Genomic DNA, 18,646 nt, shown 5'->3' with positions numbered 1-18,646 from the left:
TGGAGGTGTTTTTGAGCCACCTTGTGAGTCTTGGGAATTAGGTCCTCTGCAAGAACATTCTTTATTGCTGTAAACCCTGGAGCCATCTTTCCAGTCCTCGGCCCTCTGCCTCCTCTTCCTTGTGTGTGTGTGTGTGTGTGTGTGTGTGTGTGTGTGTGTGTGTGTGTGTGACACACACACACACACACAGAGAGAGAGAGAGAGAGAGAGAGAGAGAGAGAGAGAGAGAGAGAGAGATCTCTGAGTTAGAGGCCATCAGGGTCTACGTAGTTCCACATCTGTCAAGGCTATATAATTATGCCCTGATTGAATAAATCAAAGCCAAAAACTATGTTATGTATGTATGTATGTATCTATCTATTTATTGGGGAAAGGGGACACAAGTGTCACGGCAAGCCTACAGGACAACTTGTAGGAGTTGGGTTTTTGCTACCATGTGAGTCCTGGGGATAGAACGTTGGTCACCAGAGTCGGCTTGTGGACCATATTACTGGTCTCTGTTCTTCCCTTTTCCTCTCTAAGACTCATTGTTGGCAGGTTCTCCCCCAAGTATTTCCCCAAGTAGTAGGTATGCTGTATAGCATGGTCTAGGCTGGCAACTTTATTTTGGGAAAGCAAAATAAGTGAAAGGTCGTTTCTAGGAAAATGAGTGGGAGGGCCTGACTAGACAACCCCAGGGCCTGATTTAGGAAGGAAGGAGAGAGGAAGAGAGAGGACTCTGGGTGGCTCCTGGCCTAGGAAAGGGACACTTATTGAGAGCCAAACGTCTACTCAGGGCTGTCACCACTTCCGCTGCCACTGCCGCTGCTGCCTGCAACATTTGAAATCCAGGCACGAGGGCGGCGGCGGTGGGATCCTGGAGAGGAGATGGAGCCGGAGACGTTGAGGCAATGACTCGAGCCAGGAGCTGCTACCCGTAGCGCGGGACCCAAAACAGAGTGACACAGATCTGTGGCGTTGGCGAAGGTCTAGGAGAAAGAGTGGGGCTCAGGGTTCGAGAGGGTGGAACCTGAGCCGCTGGGGTGGGTCTTCCGGACCGGGGTATGGCCTGGGAGATGGGAAGGTATGGCGTTGCTTTCAGGGGCCAGAGCCAGGGGAGGGGCTGAGAACCGAGAGCAAAGAGTTGGTGGGAAAATCTATCGTCTGGGCTCTTGGGATGCTACCCACACATCCCACACCGAGGCTGAGAATGTGGAAGAGTGCGGCGTGAGCCTAGGGGCTAGGTACCTTACAATAGTGCTAGGTACTTGGGAAGAGAGATGGTTCAGCCGGTAAAGCACCGACTGCTGTTATGAAGGACCCAGCACCCACATGGTAGTTCACAACCATAATTCCAATTCTAGGGGAGTGTATGTCCTGTATGTATGTGCCTCTTCCAGGCACATAGGTGGTACACATGCAGGCAGCAGGCAAAACACTAATACACAGAATAAGAATAAATCTTAAAAAAAAAAAAAAAAAGATTAGCCCACACCTTTAAAGGAATTAATCTCAGCACTGAGGAGACAGAGGCTGGAGGGTCATTAAGAGTTCAAGGTCAGCACGGTGTACGAACTGAGTTTTAGAATTGAACATGGAGAGTCCCTATCTAAAGTAATTAAAATGAAAGGATAGTGTTGCATGTCAGTAATCCAGACCATATTACAGATCCCATTTCTTTCTCTCACCCTCTGTTCCTTACTCACCTGCCCATAGGTGGGGCAGCTAGGCTCACAGCCTCTCTTTCCAGAGGACTGCAGCCAAGTTGGGCCACAAATAAAATCTGCATGGCAGGTGGTGAACCTGGGTATGTGGGAAGGGAAGACAGGTTTAAGGCTTTGGAGTCAGTGGGCTTCTAAAGACACATGTCCCCCCTCAAACTAAGGTCTCTTCTCAGGCCCCACTCCCTCAGATACCCAGCGTTTCCAGAGTTTCCTTCTGGAATTGATTGTGTTGTTTGTTTTTGTGAGAGTGTGTCTGAAGCTAGTCTAGAAGTTATTTTGTGTCTAAGGAGAACCGTGAATTTCTGATTCTCTTTCCCAACTGTTACAGGCCATCACCACCACCACAATGTGCCCCCTCTTTTTTTTTTTTTTTTTTTTTTTCTTTTTTGAGGGGTTTCTCTGTGTAGCCCTTGCTGTCCTGGAACTCACTCTGTAGACCAGGCTGGCCTCGAACTCAGAAATCCGCCTGCCTCTGCCTCCCAAGTGCTGAGATTAAAGGTGTGTGCCACCACCGCCCGGCGTGCCCCCTCTTTTAAAAAATGTTATTTTTATTTATTTAATTTATCTGTGTACATATATGCAAGCGTGTGTGCGTGCGTGCGTGTGTGTGTGTGTGTGTGTGTGTGTGTGTGTGTTTATCTGATCCTCTGGAGCTACAGTTAAAGGTGTTTGTAAGCAGCCTGATGTAGGCAGCCAGAATTGAACTTATGTAGCTGGGCGGTGGTGGTGTTCACCTTTAATCCTGGGGCTCAGGAGGCAGAGGCAGGTGGATCTCTGAGTTTGAGGCCAGCCTGGTCTACAGAGTTCCAGGACAGCCAGGACTACACAGAGAAACCCTGTCTTGAAGAATAGATAGATAGATAGATAGATAGATAGATAGATAGATAGATAGATAGATACACAGACAGATAGAGTTTGCTGCTTGGTTTGCTTTGGTTTTTCAAGATAGGGTTTCTCTATGTAGGCTGTCCCAGAACTCACTCTGTAGACCAGGCTGGCCTCAACTCAGAGATACTGAAGGGACTCTAGCAGGCAAACATATTTCTAGCAGGCCTTGCTCTTCCTGCTTCCCTCTTCCTTGCTAAAAACAAATTCCTTTTCTAAAGCTAACCACCAGGTCTGTTCTCTTATTTGGCTACTTTCTCCTCCCAAGACCGAGACCGACTCCCAAGGTCCAGCTGTCAAAATATTGAAGGCCAACAACTAAAAGCCCCCTTGGCTCCCCTAATTAACATACTTAATTAAAATTAAGAACGTCATCGTAACATGGGGTTTTCTCTTTATAAACCAGCATTTGTCTATAGGCCACTTCTGTCTCCTCTCTCCAGAGGCAGTCCTTTGTCCCCTCCCTTGTTCCTCCTACCTTCTCCCTTGGCCTGTTTCCTGTCTTTTATTCAGTGCCCTTTCCCCCTTGAGGCAAATAAGTCTCCTTTGTGCTAAGAACTTGGTCCTGGGGTGTCTTGTACCAACTGACTTCCAAGTCCTTTCAGATATATGTGCCTCTGCCTCCTCAGTGCTGGGACTAAAGTCATGTGCCACCACCTAAAGGCTTAAAATTATTTTTAAATCATTTGTGTGCATCTGGTACGTGCATTAGTACGGGTGCCAGGGGAGTCTGAAGAGGAACTCAGATCCCCTGGATCTGGAGTTTCAGGCATCTGTGAGCCTGATAGAGGCCGGTGGGGCTGGGACCTGAACTCCGGTCCTCTGAAAAAGCAGTAAGCATTCTTAACTGCCACGCTATTCTCTAGCCAGACAGCCTATTCGTAGCAGCTCCTTGCAGTCCCTCTTAGCTTCTCTGCAAGTCAAAAGCCTGAAACTTTTGAAGCTTCCTGGTCCACCAGAAGCACTCCTTCGCGCTGCTTAAATGCCAGGTCATTCTCAAGCCTCTCTCCTTTCTGCTTTGCAGAGTACACACTAAATTTCTTTCCACAGACCCGTCCATTCTGGCTCTGAAGGGGCAAATCAAGGTCCTCTGTCTTGCACCATACCGTAGGACACGCCCCTGCCCCTGTTCCCACCTCTCTCACCACATCTGGCAAAGCTCGGGGCAGAGAGGCTGCACTGAGAGTACCCGGAACAGCAGTGGGTAGAAGCGATCGCGGAGTGTTCGCTGAAGGTGTCCCAGGAAGAATTCACATCTGGATGCAGGAGAGACAGGACGAACACCCCATGATTCTCAGGGAGGTGTTAAGGGTCTAATCTTACCAGGCTAGGGCAAGTAGGGCAAAGAACAGGGGGACAAGCTAGAGGACACAGTACTCACCCTGGGCTTGGTGCCCCGCAGCTCTCTAGAAAGCTCTCTGGGCTTGATGCCTCTGGTCTGTCTGTCTCTGTAGTACAGCAAGGTTCTGGCACTGGTGGTATCTGTGAACCAGGAACTTGGATCCCTGGGTAAGGTGGTAAAACCGAGGACTGAAGGTGCCCTGACAATGGGAAATTCCACCAGCTGCTTTCCCAAAGAGAAAAACCTTAAAGATATATTTCTCTTTAGTTGGATGACATGGCAGGGATTTGTAATCCCAGACACTCAGGAGGCTGAAGCAGGGGCATCTCAAATTTAAAACCAGGCTAGACAACTTAGAGAAATCGTAGCTAAAAATAAAAACAAACCTATAATGACAGTTCTGGAATTTTTGTTCCTCTTAAAAAGCACATAAATAATAAATAAGAATATGTTTTTGTTTTGATCCCAGGTGTGGAGTATGGGGCTGCTTCAGACTGTCCTCAGCAGCTGACTGTGATTTGTGTGTCCTGCTCTAGCAGGTGTGTGTGTGTGTATGTGTGTGTGCGCGCTAATGTGCCACAGTGTGTGTGTGTGACAGCTCATGTGTCACAGTGTATGTGTGTGACAGCTCATATGCCACAGTGTGTGACAGTTCATGTGTCACAGTGTGTGTGTGACAGCTCATGTGCCACAGTGTGTGTGTGTGAGAGAGAGAGACAGCTCATGTGTCACAGTGTATGTGTGTGACAGCTCAAGTGCCACAGTGTATGTGTGTGTGTGACAGCTCATGTGCCACAGTGTGTGTGTGTGACATCTCATTGCCACAGTGTGTGTGACAGCTCATGTGTCACAGTGTATGTGTGTGACAGCTTATGTGCCACAGTGTATGTGTGTGTGTGACAGCTCATGTGCCACAGTGTGTGTGTGTGACATCTCATTGCCACAGTGTGTGTATGTGACAGCTCATGTGTCACAGTGTGTGTGTGTGACAGCTCATGTGCCACAGCGTGTGTGACAGCTCATGTGCCACAGTGTGTATGTGTGTGACAGCTCATGTGCCAGTGTATGTGTGTGACAGCTCATGTGCCACAGTGTATGTGTGTGACAGCTCATGTGCCACAGTGTATGTGTGTGTGTGACAGCTCAAGTGCCACAGTGTATGTGTGTGACAGCTCATGTGCCACAGTGTGTGTGTGTGACATCTCATTGCCACAGTGTGTGTGTGTGACAGCTCATGTGTCACAATGTATGTGTGTGACAGCTCATGTGCCACAGTGTATGTGTGTGACAGCTCATGTGCCACAGTGTGTGTGTGACAGCTCATGTGCCACGGTGTGTGTGACAGCTCATGTGCCACAGTGTATGTGTGTGACAGCTCATATGTCACAGTGTGTGTGTGTGTGTGTGTGTGTGTGTGTGTGTGTGTGTGTAGGTCAGAGGACAAGTTGCAGGAGCTGGTTCTCTCCTTTCACAGTTTCCGGTGCAGGGATCTGACTCAAGTAACTGGTGTTGGTAGCAGTCACTTTTATCCGCTGAGCCATCTCATTGGCCCTATTTATTTCATGTTTTGACCCGGAGTTTCTCTGTGTAGCTTTGGCTGTCCTGGAATTCAGTCTGGCCTCATACCCCAAGATCTGCCTGCCTCTCAGTGCTAGGATCAAATCCACCACCACTGCCCAGCTCCTGCTGTTTATTTTGAGACAGTTGCATGTAGCCCGGCCTGACCAGCTCCCCATATATCCGAGGTTGGCCTTGAAATCTTAATCCTCCTACTCCACCTTCCATGTGTGAGGATTACAGGTGGGCACCACCATGCCTAACACTCTGCCTAGGTTATCTGATTTGCTTAAGGTCACAGAGCACCAGGGTATGGGTTTGGGATTTGAACCCGGAATTCTGACAACCAGACTCTGGGCTGTTAAAACCAGAAGTCATCACTAACTCTGTCTGCCCACCCTCTATTATTACCCTAAGACCTCTTACAAGGAAGATCTACGGGGGGTTTCTGGGGGTTAGGGGTGAGAGAGGATGCTCACCTGCTAGCTGCAGCTGGTCTGTGCTCACCTTGGCTGCCAGCCCAGGGTGTCCCCAGGACCTAGCTTGCAGTGGGTGGCTCCCTCCACAGGCCACCAAGAAAATCCATGCCAGGATCAGTCGCAGGGCCCAACCCAGGCCGCTGTGTTGGAAGAGGCCTTTGTGGGCCATGTCCACCTGAGACAAGAGCCAACTGATACGGAGGGATGAGGGGTGACTTCCTTCTGGAGGTTCTGGTTGGCACTGGTGGGTGTGCACCAGAACTCGTTGCCAGGTAGCACAGAGGATGAACCATAGATGAGGAGGCCAGGCAATGGCCAAGGGATCTTCAAACCCTAGGCGGATTCTCACCCAAGAGCCCCTCCCACCAGATACATCTCTTTCATTCCTCTGGTCAAAACGCCACTCCCATGCAACCAGCCTCTCACCCTGTTTGTCCTCTGCTACCAACTTTCTTCAGAGTAACGGGACCACCTCAGCTCTTCCAAGCCCCTCCTCCACCCAAGACTTCCTCTCTCTCTTTTCAGCACTCCCCCCCCCCCGCCCCCTGCTTACTCCTTTCATGGTCACCTTCTCTCGGTTCACAATCGGCTTAGGAGCTTCCTAAGGGCTGGACCTTTAGTACCAAGCCGGACTGTGCAGGGCTGCGGTTCTTCCTCTAGAGTCCCAAAGATACGGGAGACAAAACGCCCGACGCTCTACCTACTGCCACTCACCTGTTAGCGGACTGGAGTCTAGGGGATACTGAGACACATCAGAACCACCGAACCAAGGCCAGCAAAAAGCCGCAACTGGAAGGGGTGTGGTTTGGTTAAGGGGCGGGACTTCCAAAGCCCCACCTCCACAATCCTAAAACAGATGCACTTGGGACTGGTGCATTTATATCCACAAGCTTGCCCAATGCTAAACTTAGGATTTAAGATGACCCTTCTCTCTCTCTCTCTCTCTCTCTCTCTCTCTCTCTCTCTCTCTCTCTCTCTCTCTCTCTCTCTCTCTCTGTGTTGGTCTGTGATCGATCTGTGATTCCTGAATCTGTGTCTCTTCTCTCTGTGTTATGGAGAGGACGTTTCTAGGGTAAGTAGTTTCATGTGCATGCTGGTGTTGCTTCTGTGCCTTTCTCCAGTTTTTGTAAAACTGTGTCCTTTAGCATTCTGTCCATTAATTCAAAAGACATTTATTAAACACATACTCTGTATTGGGTTCTGGGTGATGCACTTATATACAAGACATAAAAGTCCCAGTCTTCACAGAATTAACTCAAGATGGAGAACCGGGGGAAACACCCGTGGGGGAGGGGAAACAGCTTTGGAGAAGGTGGGGTGTGCATGTACTTACATGAATCTGTGTGTGAGTTGGTGAGCTGTGCATCAGGAGGGAATCGTTCACTGTTGAGCATCCTTGGGTTTTGGAACTGTGTGCGTTGGGATGTTCAAGAGTATTTTTGAGCGTACTTGCATCTGATGAGTGTCTGTCTGTGTTTCCTAAGTATATGTTTATATGATTGTAAGGTATGAGTTTTATATGTTTATGTACATAATGTTTGCTGGATATTCACAAATATATACATATGTTGTGTGTGATTCTTTGATTATTATGTGTTTGTAGTTTTCCTTTTATATATTTTACTATTTGTAATTATGTCTCCATGGTGTGTGTGTGTGTGTGTGTCTGTGTGTGTCCATATGGATCTGTAGATATGAGTGCAATCAGCTGCTGAGGTCAGAGTCCTCTGATCAGATCAACCAGAGCTGGTGTTACAGGCAGTTGTGAGCTGCCTGACATGGGTGCTGGGAACTGAACTCAGGTCCTCTCCAAGTGTAGTGTATTCTCTTAACTGAGTCATCTTCCCAACCCCTTTTGTGAGGTTTTGGGGGACAGGTGGGTCTTTATTTGAGAAGTATGCACAAAGTATATGTTAATATTTGTGCCTGTGCTTGAGGAGGATATATGTGTAAGTATGTTCAGTGTGTGTGTGCATGTATTTACTGAATATGTGCATGCACATGTATGTGTATTATCTTTGTGCAACATTGTTTCTGGTTGTATTCATATTTCATATGCATGTTTTAAAAGTATATGCATCCACCCTTGTAGAATATGTGTCTACCAGACCACCAGAAATGTGTCTTTCTCCTATCTCAGGGTACAGAGGCATTTTTCATGTCTTATTTTAATTATTTTTTAGTATGCCTTGGGAGGGGTCTCTGTGCACTTTACTGTAGGTGCCTGAAGAGGTCAGATCCCTCTGATCACCTGGAGCTGGAGTTACAAGCTATTGTGAACCAATGTGGGTTCTAGGAGTCAAACTCTAGTCCTTTGCTTGAGCAGCAATCGCGCTTTTTATATAAAGTTTAAATTATTTTATGTGTAGAGGTGTTTTGGCTTCATGCATGTCTGGACCTGTTGTCCAAGGAGGCCAAAAGAAGATATCAGATTTCCTGAAACTGGAGTTATGAATAATTGTAAGCTGCCACATGAATGCCTGGGATCAAACCCAGGTCTTCTGGAAGAGCAGCCAGTGCTCTTAATGAATTAGATATCTTTCCAGCTCCAAGGGAGGGATTTTGTTTGTCTGTTTTTTGTTTTGTTCTTGTTTTTTTATGTCTTTTATTGACGAACTCCTATATTGCCAAATACTATTCTACACTTACACACAGCACATGCTCAGTAAATGTTGAGTAAAAAAACCAACCCTCTCGTAAGATATCCCTCTGGAGCCCACGGGAACTTCTGCCTTCACCTTTCTGTGGTCAACAGTGGTATCACAGAGGCCCCAGGAATCAAGTCTACAGAATCCAGCTTTTGTCTGGGCTGGGTCAAGGTGGTTGAGAGTCATATTTATCCTGTTTGTGGGTTTTCCCTCCCACAAGATCCTGTTTACGCGCGCGCGCGCACGCGCGCGCACACACACACACACACACACACACACACACCCTCATCTCCTTTAGGGTGTTCATATTTCAGCACCGTGGACAGTAGCAGGAGGCCAGCACCAGGGACAGCTTTCCCAACCAGGAACATGAGAAAAATACAAACCGTGAACAGAGACAATACAAGCAAAAGACTCACTGAGATGGCTACGCTGACCAACGGAAAGAAAGACACAGACAACAATAATACAGGCAAAGGTGCAGACCTGAGGCTCAACCAAGAACACACTGACCCAGACTTCGTTGTCGTCTCCGTTGTCCGGCAGAGGTCGCTCTAGTTCAGAGACCCTGCCCTTCAAGACCTTGGGTCAGTTACAGGATGCCACCCAAGGGAAGAAAGACCTCCCCGTTCTGTCTGGGATTCAGATGATGTTCTCTCCAACTCTGAGAAGCATGGTCTGGTTTGGGCTCAGCTGAGAGATTATTGGGGGCGGAGCAAAACTCGCTTCATCTGCCCCCTCCCCAACTACCAGCTAATCGCTCTTATAAATATACCCTGACCTGGCCTGACTCCTTAATCCTGACCATGAGGCCAAAACTCTGGAGGGGCTTCAAGACTTAAGGGACTTTGCCCTGTAGCAGGCAAAGGAAGGAGGTCTGTGTGTATATACACGTTTTTCTGAGGGGGAAACTCCCATGAGGTCCAGCCTCTTGCTTGAACACGTGACTCTGGAAGAATGCATCTGTGGGGATCTGAGGGTGCCCTGGGGTGGAGACAATTTCCCACAGAGAAGAGAATATACCTTCGAGTGGTCCCATTGGGGGGATAGTCTTTCTAGGGTTCCCAAAGATGTCACTTATTGGATCTTTGAAGAAATGACTCCTAAGGAAGGGAGAAATTGAGATGAGACGTCACCCTTCAGACATTATCTCTATTAGGAGTGACTTTCAGGGTGAGGGGACAGCTCTTCATAGCAGATCACAGCCTTGTGAGAATGTGTCTCCTGTGTGTGTGTTGGGGGGTGGGGGGGCTCTAGTCTCACGGGGAATTCATCTGTGAGATTAGCTTCCTTGGGGATCTTTCTTGGGTTGGAGGGTCTGTGAAAGAGACTGTCTTGATAGGGTCTGTCTCCAGCATGCCTCCCTTAGGGACATCTGGAGACTCCACCCATCCAACCCCGTTTACCCGCGCCCCCTCCCCCAGACCCCCAGCGCGGGCAGCGGTGGCCGAAAGCGGGCTCCGGCTCCCAGACGCAGTGACGGCGCCGGGCCCGCCCCGCTTCGCTCCGCCCCCCGCAACCCCCCCTCGCCGGCCGCCGCCGCGGTCCCCGAGGCTTCTCTCTCCCTCCCTCCTCCCTCCTCCTGCCGCCGCCGCCTCCCTCCTCCCTCCCCCGGACCGAAATCGCCGCCGCCATGGACGATTCTGGCCTGATCCGCCGCCGGAGGCTGCAGGTACGCCGCAGCCCGGGCTCCAAGGAGGGGATGGGGTCGGTGCCCTGGGGCGGGGCCGAGCAGAACGCAGGAGAACTTGCACCGGGGTCAGCCGTGGCGCCCCTTCGTACTGCCAGAGGATGCTCTCGGCCGAAGAGTGCTGTGTCCGCGAGTCCTGGCAGCTCGGACCCCGCCCCTCAGGCGTCGCCAGGGTATCCCGGAGGCTGCTGGAGGGGCTGCATCCTAGTGCGCCCCCTCGAGGATGGCCTGGGTGGCGCCTGGCCCCACCGGAGTCGGAGGGAGAGGGGACCTAGGTTCTTGCCCAGGCACTTGGACAGTCTGGGGGTGAAGGTGCAGCAAGTAAAGTTATTGCCCCAGGGTTCGAGACCCTCGGGGCCACCAACGCTTCAGCAGCTGTAAACATGTTTGTTTGTAAGCCTCGCCCCTCACCACCTCCAGAGCCCTTCCTAGCCTTGCTACCCTGAGTCCTCCATTCACCTGTCTGGCCACTAGGACTCTTCCTACTGCCCTAATTGGACAGGCACCTAGACAGCATCCCCACTTTCCATTCCACCCCCTTCACTACAATACTCCCACCACACACACACACACACACACACACACACACACACACACACACACGCCCGCGATCCTTAAGTCCAGCCCAGCTTGTGGGTGGGCGGGAGCGATTTTTAGCTCCTTGCAGTCTTCTAAGATGTTGGTCGCCAGGCTGCGCAGGCGCAGGAGCCGTGAGTCCACTGCAGAGTGGGATACTGAGGGTTGTTGGAGTGAAGGGGAAGGCTGGAACAAATCCAATCCTCAGGAGTTCCCACCCCCAAAGTAGGTAGGGATTTTGAGACTGACGGTCCTCTGGGATTTGGGGCTTGCCTTTCTGAGTTCATAAACTAATCTCATAGGTGAAATGATCAATGCTTCCCTCCTAGGGCTATCCAGAGGCTGGTCCTTCTGAGCCTCCTCGGAGGTTAGCTCCCGCTTCTACTCCAGAATTTAGATTAAACTAAATATGAGGTCAATCTTTTGTCCAATTCTAGGCTCCCTTAATGCACCATTTCTAAGATCAAGACCACAGAGAGATGACCGATCAGTAGAGCAGGGGAGACGATGAGATGAGACTCAGACAGTAGGAAGGGCATCCCAGGAGGCTGGATGCTGCCTGGTTAGAAAGCTAATTTGCTTTCAAACACAGTCTCGGAGCCTAGGCTTCTCGACGTCTTCCTCGCTTTCCCTCCTGCTCCCAGGGTAGATAAGGAGTGTGCACCTTGAGTATGGGAGGAGCTGCGGCAAAGCTAGAGTAAGTACCACAGCGGCTAAGCGGGTCCATCCGCTCCGCCTGAAAACGCTGGAACTGGGCGGGGCCTGCACGGGGTGTGTCCTGGTCCTTGGAACCGGCGCCGAATCCCATTGGCTCAACGCCACGCGGGACTTTGTCTCTGACGCAAGGCTCCGCCCCCAATCCCTTAGATTACCACTCACCCACTAAGCTCAGGAGGTGCTATACAGATAGGGAATCTCTGCTCTCCCGAATGCGACCACCTGTGCCTTCTGAGCTAACTAACCACTTTAACAGTGCCTGGGTCCACTCACGCGCATATGGTTCCACCGCTAAGCAAAAGTTCCACTGTCCCTCAGCGCCAGAGAATCGCCTATGTGCAGTCAGGATCTTAATAAGGACAGCTGATTGTTCTAATGTCACAACACTCTACGGGGAGAAACAATTGTTCTGCAGCTGGGGGAGAGGTGGCATTTGTCTGACTTGACTCCAAGGATCTGAATTTCTCTTCTTTCTTTTTATCTTTTAATGTTTTTGAGATAGCATCTAAACTGTGTAACCCAGGCTTGCCTGGAACTCGCTATGTAGACCAGGCTGGCCTCAAACTCACAAAGATTTCCCTGACTCTCACTCCCGAATACAGGGAGGATCTAAATTTGTCCCTTTTCTCCACTCTGTAGTGTTTATGGGGAGATTGCAGATGAGGCCCATTCCCTGGACTTCTTCTCGTGGTATTTAAAGATTCCTTATGGCTATCTACCATGTCCATGCCCTTGGCTCCATAGCTGAAAAATCTAGGTCTTGGTTTTGCTAGGTCCATTAAAGTTCCTTAACTTGGTAAACAGAGACCAATTCACCCTAAACCTGCCATTACAAAAGATAACATCTGGTCTGGTTTTCTGGTCACTGTGGCTCCCCAGGGCCAGGCTGCCCTTTGAACCTTCCTGTCTGAAAGTCCTTTGCCCATGGAAGTGATACTCTTGTAACTTATTACTTTAACATTTTTATATGTTTTAATTTTTACTCAAAAATTTTATTACTAATTTTAAATTTATGTGTAAGCGTAAGAATGTTTTGCCTTACATGTGTGTCTGTGTCTGTGCACTACATGTGGTCAGAATTCTTACATGTGTGTCTGTGCACTGCATGTGGTCAGAATCCTTACATGTGTGTCTGTGCACTGCATGTGGTCAGAATCCATGGAGGCCAGAAGAGGGCATCAGATCCCCGACAACTGGAAATGCTGTGAGCTGACATGTGGGTACTGGGAATTGAATCTGGGTCCTCTGCAAGAGTAAGTGCTCTAAACCACTGAGCCATCTCCCCAGTTCTGAGAGAGAGACAGAGACAGAGACAGACAGAGAGAGACAGAGAGACAGAGACTGTCCATCTGCCTCTGTATGTGTCTGTAATTATGTAAACATGTGCCTTTGCCCATAGTGGAGGTCAGAGGACAACTTTCAAGAGTGGACTCTTTCCCTTTACTCTGTGGGTCCTGGGGCTGGAACTCCAGTGATCAGGTGTATTGGAAAATGCCATTAATGTTGAGCCATCTCTTCTGCTCTGGACTTGAGTCCTGGCTGAGCATATGCTGTACACCCGGCACCACCCGAAAATGGTAAAAATCGGCATCACCTCAGTTTTCCAGGACACAGGAGCACTTGGGAAGAGCATTTGTCAAGATCAAAAGAGGCAAAATCGGGATTCTGAAGCTGGACTTTCTTCTCTGAGAGATCATGGAAAGGATGAGGATACACATCCTTTTGTTGTCTTTGCACATGTATGAATGCGTCTGGTGTGTGTGTGTGTGTATTTGTATCTTCCTGTGTGTGGAGGCCAGAGAATGCTATCAGCTGTCTCCCTCCATCTCTGTCCTCTTTACCAACTCAGAATGTCTAGTAAGCCCAGGTCTTGCTAACATGGGCTAGTCTAGCTAATCAGCCTGCTCTGGAAATTCCTTCTGTCCACCCAAACCCAGCACTGGAACTGGGAGTGCTCATCTAGCATTTGGGTAGGTGCTGTGGGTTGGAATGCTGGATCTTAGCTTGTCCATTGAGTTCTTTATCTTTATCCACTGGCATGTCTTACCAGCATCAAAACATGCTTCTGCTGCCCCTCAAAAGTCCTGTTGAAGTGAGACATGTTAGTGTGCATCTATAATCTCAGCACCTGGGAAGTGGAGACAGGAGTTCAAAGGCCTTCTTTCACAACAAAACAAACTTTTTGAAACCTTCATCCACTGCACTGTCACTGAACCTACTTTACCTCAGCCTGAGAAACAATATTGGCAAGATGGGAGTTACTAATCTCCTTGCTCTCGTCTGTTTGAGACAAAGTAACAACTTCTTCAGCCTCTTTACTTATTTATTTATTTTATTTTTAGATTTATTTATTTCAGGCAGTACTGGCCCAAGCTTTCATTCCCAATACTCGGAGGCAGAGGCAGGCAGATATCTATGAATTCAAGGCCAGCCTAGTCTATAGAGTTAGTTCCAGGACAGCCAAGGCTACACAGGGAAACCTTGTCTCAACAAAACATAACAAAAGTTTATGTATATGTATATGCATATTTGCACCACATTTGTGTCTGGTGCCCATGGAGGTTAGAGGAGGGTATCGGATTCCTTGGAACTGGAATTACGGATGGTTATGAATGACCATGTGGGTGCCAGGAACCAAACCTATAACCTCTACAAAAGCAAATAAGTGCTTTGGCAAACACGTTTTTCTCTTATTTGTTTAGTTTTTCAGACAGTGTCTCACTATGTGACCTTAACCGGCTAGAGATAGCTATGTAGACCGAGCTAGTTTCAAATTCACAGAGCTCCTGAGCTCCAGGACTAAAGACCGTGCCTAGACTTCTTTTCTTTTTAAAAACAAATTAACATTAGAAAATATCCACAACTTGTCTCACCACAGAAGCTTCATCCAGTAACTGATGGGACCCGATGCAGAGTCCTACAGCCAAACATTAGGCAGAGTTCCATAACCCCTTGGAAGGGGTTGAGGACACCACAAGAGTGTCAATTAGCAGGCCTCTTAGGGGCTCACAGAGACTGAATCAACAATCACAGGAGCCTGTGTGAGTCTGCACTACGTCCTCTGCATATGTGTTATGGTTGTGTAGCTTGGTGTTCTTGTAGGACTCCTAACAGTGGTACTGGGGCTGTCATTTTCAACTGCTCTTGGGACCCTTTTCCTTCTTCTGGGTTGCCTCATCCAGTCTTCATATGAAGGTTTGTGCCCAGTCTTATTGTAGCTTGTTATACCCTGTTTGGTTCCCATCCCTGGGAGGCCTGCTCTTTTCTGAAAGGAAAAGGAGGAGCAGTTTATCTGGGAGAGGGGAGGTAGGTTGGGTACTGGAAGGAGGAAAACTTGTGGTTGGATGTAATATATGAGAGAAGAATAAATATAAAAATGAAAAAGAAAGTATCTACAACTATTTTTTTTGTTTTATTTTTGTTCTTTTGCTGTATATAGTCCAGGGTGGCCTGGAACTAACTTTGTGGTCCAGCCAGCCTCAAATTCAAAGGAATCCTCTTGATTCAGCCTGCCTAGTGCTGAGATTACAAGTAAATACTGTGTCTGACTTTTTTCTCCCTTTGAGACAGGATCTCATTATAAATGTTGCCCAATGACATCCTCCTGCCTCAGCTCTCTGAGCACTAGGATTACAGGCTTGCAGCACCCTTTCCAACAAACAAGATCTTCCTCAAATGTGGATGCATAAAGTCAATAGGAATTATTACCATTGTTGCTGTTAAGAAGGACTACTTGGGCTTAAGTGGGTAAGGGTAGTTGCAACCATGCTTGAACACTTGAATCTAATGCCGAAGACGCACAGAACAGGAGAGAACCATTTCCACAAGCTGCACTTTGATCTCCACATGCATATTATGATGCATACACATGAGTAAATAAATAAATGCAGTATTTGGGGGAGGGGAGGTAAGGCAGGGTTTTTCTGTGTAGCCCTGGTTGTACTGGCACTTTATCTGTAGTCCAGGATAGCCTGCCTGGAACTTAGAGATCCACCTGCCTCTGCTTCCAGAGTGCTGAGATTAAAGGCATGTGCCATCACTTTTGGCCACAATTTAAAAACTTTTGGCAGAGCTGGAGAGATGGCTTAGTGGTTAAGGGCACTGACTGTTCTTTGTGAGGACCTAGGTTCAATTCCCAGCATCCACATGGCAGCTCACAGCTGTCTGTGACTACAGTTCCAGGGGATCGGACACCCTTATGTAGACAGTAGACATGAATGCAGACAAAACACCAATGCACACAAATAATTTTTTTTAAAAAAATTAAAACCTTTTTGGCTACTGTCCAAGTCCCATTTCCTATGCTACCCCAACTCTATGAGCCGGTTTTGAGTGGCGTGGGGCTGTGGGATGTAAGAAGGCTTTTCTTCATCCATGCTAGAGATGGTGGCAAAGTTCCATCTTATGTACAGGCCTTTATCTTTGTCCTCTGCATGCTCTCACCACAGGTGCTCCCTCCCATGGCTGCCCCTTCCTGTTTGTTAAAAGATTCACGTATTTTATGTATATGGGCACTCTGTCCTCAGGCATACCAGAAGGAGTCAGATCCTGTTACAGATGGTTGTGAGCCGAGATGAGCTGGGAATTGAACACAGGACACCCCTGTAAGAGCAGCTATTGCCCCTAACCACTGAGCTATATCTCCAACCCTGCTTTCTTTTAAAATCTCTCTCTCTCTCTCTCTCTCTCTCTCTCTGTGTGTGTGTGTGTGTGTGTGTGCGTGTGTGTGTGTGCGCGCGCGCGCGCACACGCGCCCTCCCGTGTGTGCATTGTGCATGTGTCAGTGTGAGTGTGGAAGTAGTTTTTTTTTTGGAGTGGGTTCTTGCCTTACACAATGTGGGTCCTAGGAACAGACCTCAAGTCATTAAGCTTCTTCGTCACTGGATCGTCAAGAAATATTTTTTATGTCTGAGGGTATAGCTCAGTTGGAAAAGTGCACAAAAGCTTAGGTTTGATACTCAGCATCATAGAAACAGGGTGTGGTGGAGCATGACTGTAACGTCAGGTCAGTGCAGAGGACCTGTAGTGACAGAATCAGAAGATCAAGGTTATCAGACACTCAGCAAGTTCAAAGCCAGCCTGGACTACCCAGTTGGGTCTATTTCTTGTGTACTTGACCCTGGGTTGATTACTGGGAATCCGGAGAAGAATCAGGAAGGCAAGGGTAACATGGTGATGCTGATGCCATTCTCGCTCCTTAGGTGAACGGAGCTGCATCGTGGGCAGTGGCTACTGTCCACGCTGACCGTTTTACCCCTTTTTCTTCCAGAAGGATTTACCCCTGCCCCGGAAAAGCAGCAGGTGAGCCTTGGGGGAGAGATACACTGGGATGAGGCCCCCAGGTAGGGGCATCGGGCGTGCACACGGGCGGGGCCTCGCGCGGCGACACCCCGCAGCGCCCTCTCGCGACTGGCCGCAGCAGCAGGGCCCTCCCCTCCCCCGCCCTCCCCTGGCCGCTGCTGCGGCTTCAGCCTCCGCCCAGCACACTGGCTCCCCGCGCTGCCGCTGCCGCTGCCGCTGCCGCTGTCGCTGCTGCTGCCGCACCTGCCACCATGTCGCCGCCGCCGGGTCATGTCTGACTCTCTCTGGACCGCGCTTTCCAATTTCTCGATGCCCTCCTTCCCCGGCGGCAGCATGTTTCGCCGCACCAAGAGGTAGACCCCCAACCCCTAGACCCTGTCCGGGACCTCCGGGTGAAGCCACACTGCCGGCTGCTGCGGCAGGGCGGGGCCGGGATGCTGCTAGCCGTCCAGCTGCGCCAGAGGTGTCCGCGCTGTGCCCTCCCGCAGGGGATGGGGTTGAACGCGGACGGTGCGGGTCGTGCTGCGGGGTGGGGGGTGGGTGGGTGGGTGGGTGGGGAGACTGAAGAGGCCTGAGCTGGAGAAAGGGGTCGTGCCTGCGGGGGGTTGCAGCGCCTTTGTTTGCGGACGCTGTGGGCTCAGGCGGCCCGGTGGGGGTAGGGGAACTCGGGGAGGGGGGGCCTTGGCACCCTCAGAACAATAGCCGCAGCCTGGTCTCCCCCCGCCCCCATCCGCGTGCTCTTGGTCAACCTAATATGCTCAGTCACTGCGGCTGAGAGCGAGGGGGCTAGAGCGACTGGGGGGCTCCTCTTATCCAGCTTCTAGGCAAAGGAAAAGGGGGGGGGGTCTTTATCACTGCACGAAGCCGACCAAATCGAACACATTCTCACACTGAAAATAGTGACACGGCGTCACACAGAACATGACCACACACATACAATCCTAGTGGCTCCGATACATTGGGAGGCACCACATACATATACTCTCAGCCACAGGTCAAAGCCATGCACAAATAGGGTCACCTCCCGTGTCTCTCTCTCTCTCTCTCTCTCTCTCTCTCTCTCTCTCTCTCTCTCTCTCTCTCACAGACACACACACACACACACACACACACACACACACCATGCTTTTCTGGTAAAATGCCACATGCCTGACCACCTACCAAAGAACGTTTCCATGCACGATACACAGACCCATTTTCAGAATGACACAACCTTACACCTAACAGCATCACGTTAGTGTCACATTGACACCAGGATAAACAGACCTAGGGACTCCTGCAAAGGCAGGGACACACAATCACATAGCGGATGCCCATGTGGTACATAGTTGCACGCTTGGATGCGCCCAGTGTCACAGGGTGTTAAATCCACACACAGTAGATGGGAAGACAGTGTTTAACACACACACAGCCAGCATCTCTCATACTGATAATCCCAACTGACAACGGCACACCTGCAGTTTTCTACCTTCGTGCACCATGCTGGAGTTACAGTCATGACAAGCTGTGTTTTCCACTGCATCACCCACACGGAAGGATGTACCATCACACAGTGTCGATCAGTGTGGATCTCATAGGGTGGATGGCGCATGTGAATGCTATGGGTAGACTCAAGGACACATAGACATTCAGGATCACCAATGGTGTCACCGTGACTATCAGGCCATAGCTGACACACGAGTCACACTCTACCCTGGATGTGGCACATACTCGCTGCTGCTTGGAAGAGAGGACCTGAAATGGAAGAG

At 49.6% G+C, this 18,646-nt stretch overlaps 2 protein-coding genes across 10 annotated transcripts in view; one reads left to right on the top strand and one right to left on the bottom strand.

Annotated features, from left to right (window-relative positions):
- Positions 1–340: 340 nt before the first annotated feature.
- Positions 341–10,353, bottom strand: Rtbdn (retbindin). 7 transcript variants are annotated; one of them, XM_076915535.1, is made up of 8 exons: positions 10,232–10,353; positions 9,638–9,717; positions 6,681–6,755; positions 5,967–6,141; positions 3,970–4,174; positions 3,734–3,844; positions 1,686–1,782; positions 341–968 (listed from the first exon to the last, which is right to left on the bottom strand). In XM_076915535.1, exons 4-8 carry the CDS (start codon positions 6,133–6,135, stop codon positions 768–770), a joined length of 783 nt encoding a protein of 260 aa, XP_076771650.1. In that variant the 5' UTR covers positions 6,136–6,141; positions 6,681–6,755; positions 9,638–9,717; positions 10,232–10,353; the 3' UTR covers positions 341–767. The 7 variants fall into 7 exon arrangements, with proteins under 7 accessions (XP_076771650.1, XP_076771648.1, XP_076771651.1 ...); XM_076915533.1 differs by lacking the exons at positions 9,638–9,717; positions 10,232–10,353 and adding an exon at positions 9,101–9,586; XM_076915536.1 differs by lacking the exons at positions 9,638–9,717; positions 10,232–10,353 and adding an exon at positions 9,128–9,586.
- The window catches only part of Mast1 (microtubule associated serine/threonine kinase 1), a 32,815-nt gene continuing 24,365 nt past the window's right edge, over positions 10,197–18,646 (top strand). The window contains exons 1-2 of one of the 3 annotated variants that reach the window (XM_034522411.2): positions 10,197–10,286; positions 16,867–16,898. In XM_034522411.2, the coding sequence (XP_034378302.1) occupies positions 10,248–10,286; positions 16,867–16,898 (71 nt within the window). In that variant the 5' untranslated portion in view covers positions 10,197–10,247. Of the gene's footprint in view, positions 10,287–16,866; positions 16,899–17,058; positions 17,252–18,646 lie in introns of those variants that run through there. The other 2 variants (XM_076915532.1, XM_034522410.2) reach the window with 2 other exon arrangements.

Source organism: Arvicanthis niloticus, chromosome 18 (assembly GCF_011762505.2).
Source record: "Arvicanthis niloticus isolate mArvNil1 chromosome 18, mArvNil1.pat.X, whole genome shotgun sequence".
NCBI classification, from domain to species: Eukaryota; Metazoa; Chordata; class Mammalia; order Rodentia; family Muridae; genus Arvicanthis; species Arvicanthis niloticus.
This window is presented reverse-complemented; position numbering and strand designations above follow the sequence as displayed.

Bases quoted from the DNA above. Each gene is read 5' to 3' on its own strand.
- Rtbdn (XM_076915535.1), bottom strand. From the start codon at position 6,135: ATGGCCCACAAAGGCCTCTTCCAACACAGCGGCCTGGGTTGGGCCCTG. The intron at 3,845-3,969 runs GTGAGTACTGTG...TCCTGCATCCAG, and splicing joins TGCGGGGCACCAAGCCCAGG to ATGTGAATTCTTCCTGGGAC. The intron at 969-1,685 runs GTGAGTAAGGAA...TCTTTCTCCTAG, and splicing joins GCTGCCCCACCTATGGGCAG to ACCTTCGCCAACGCCACAGA.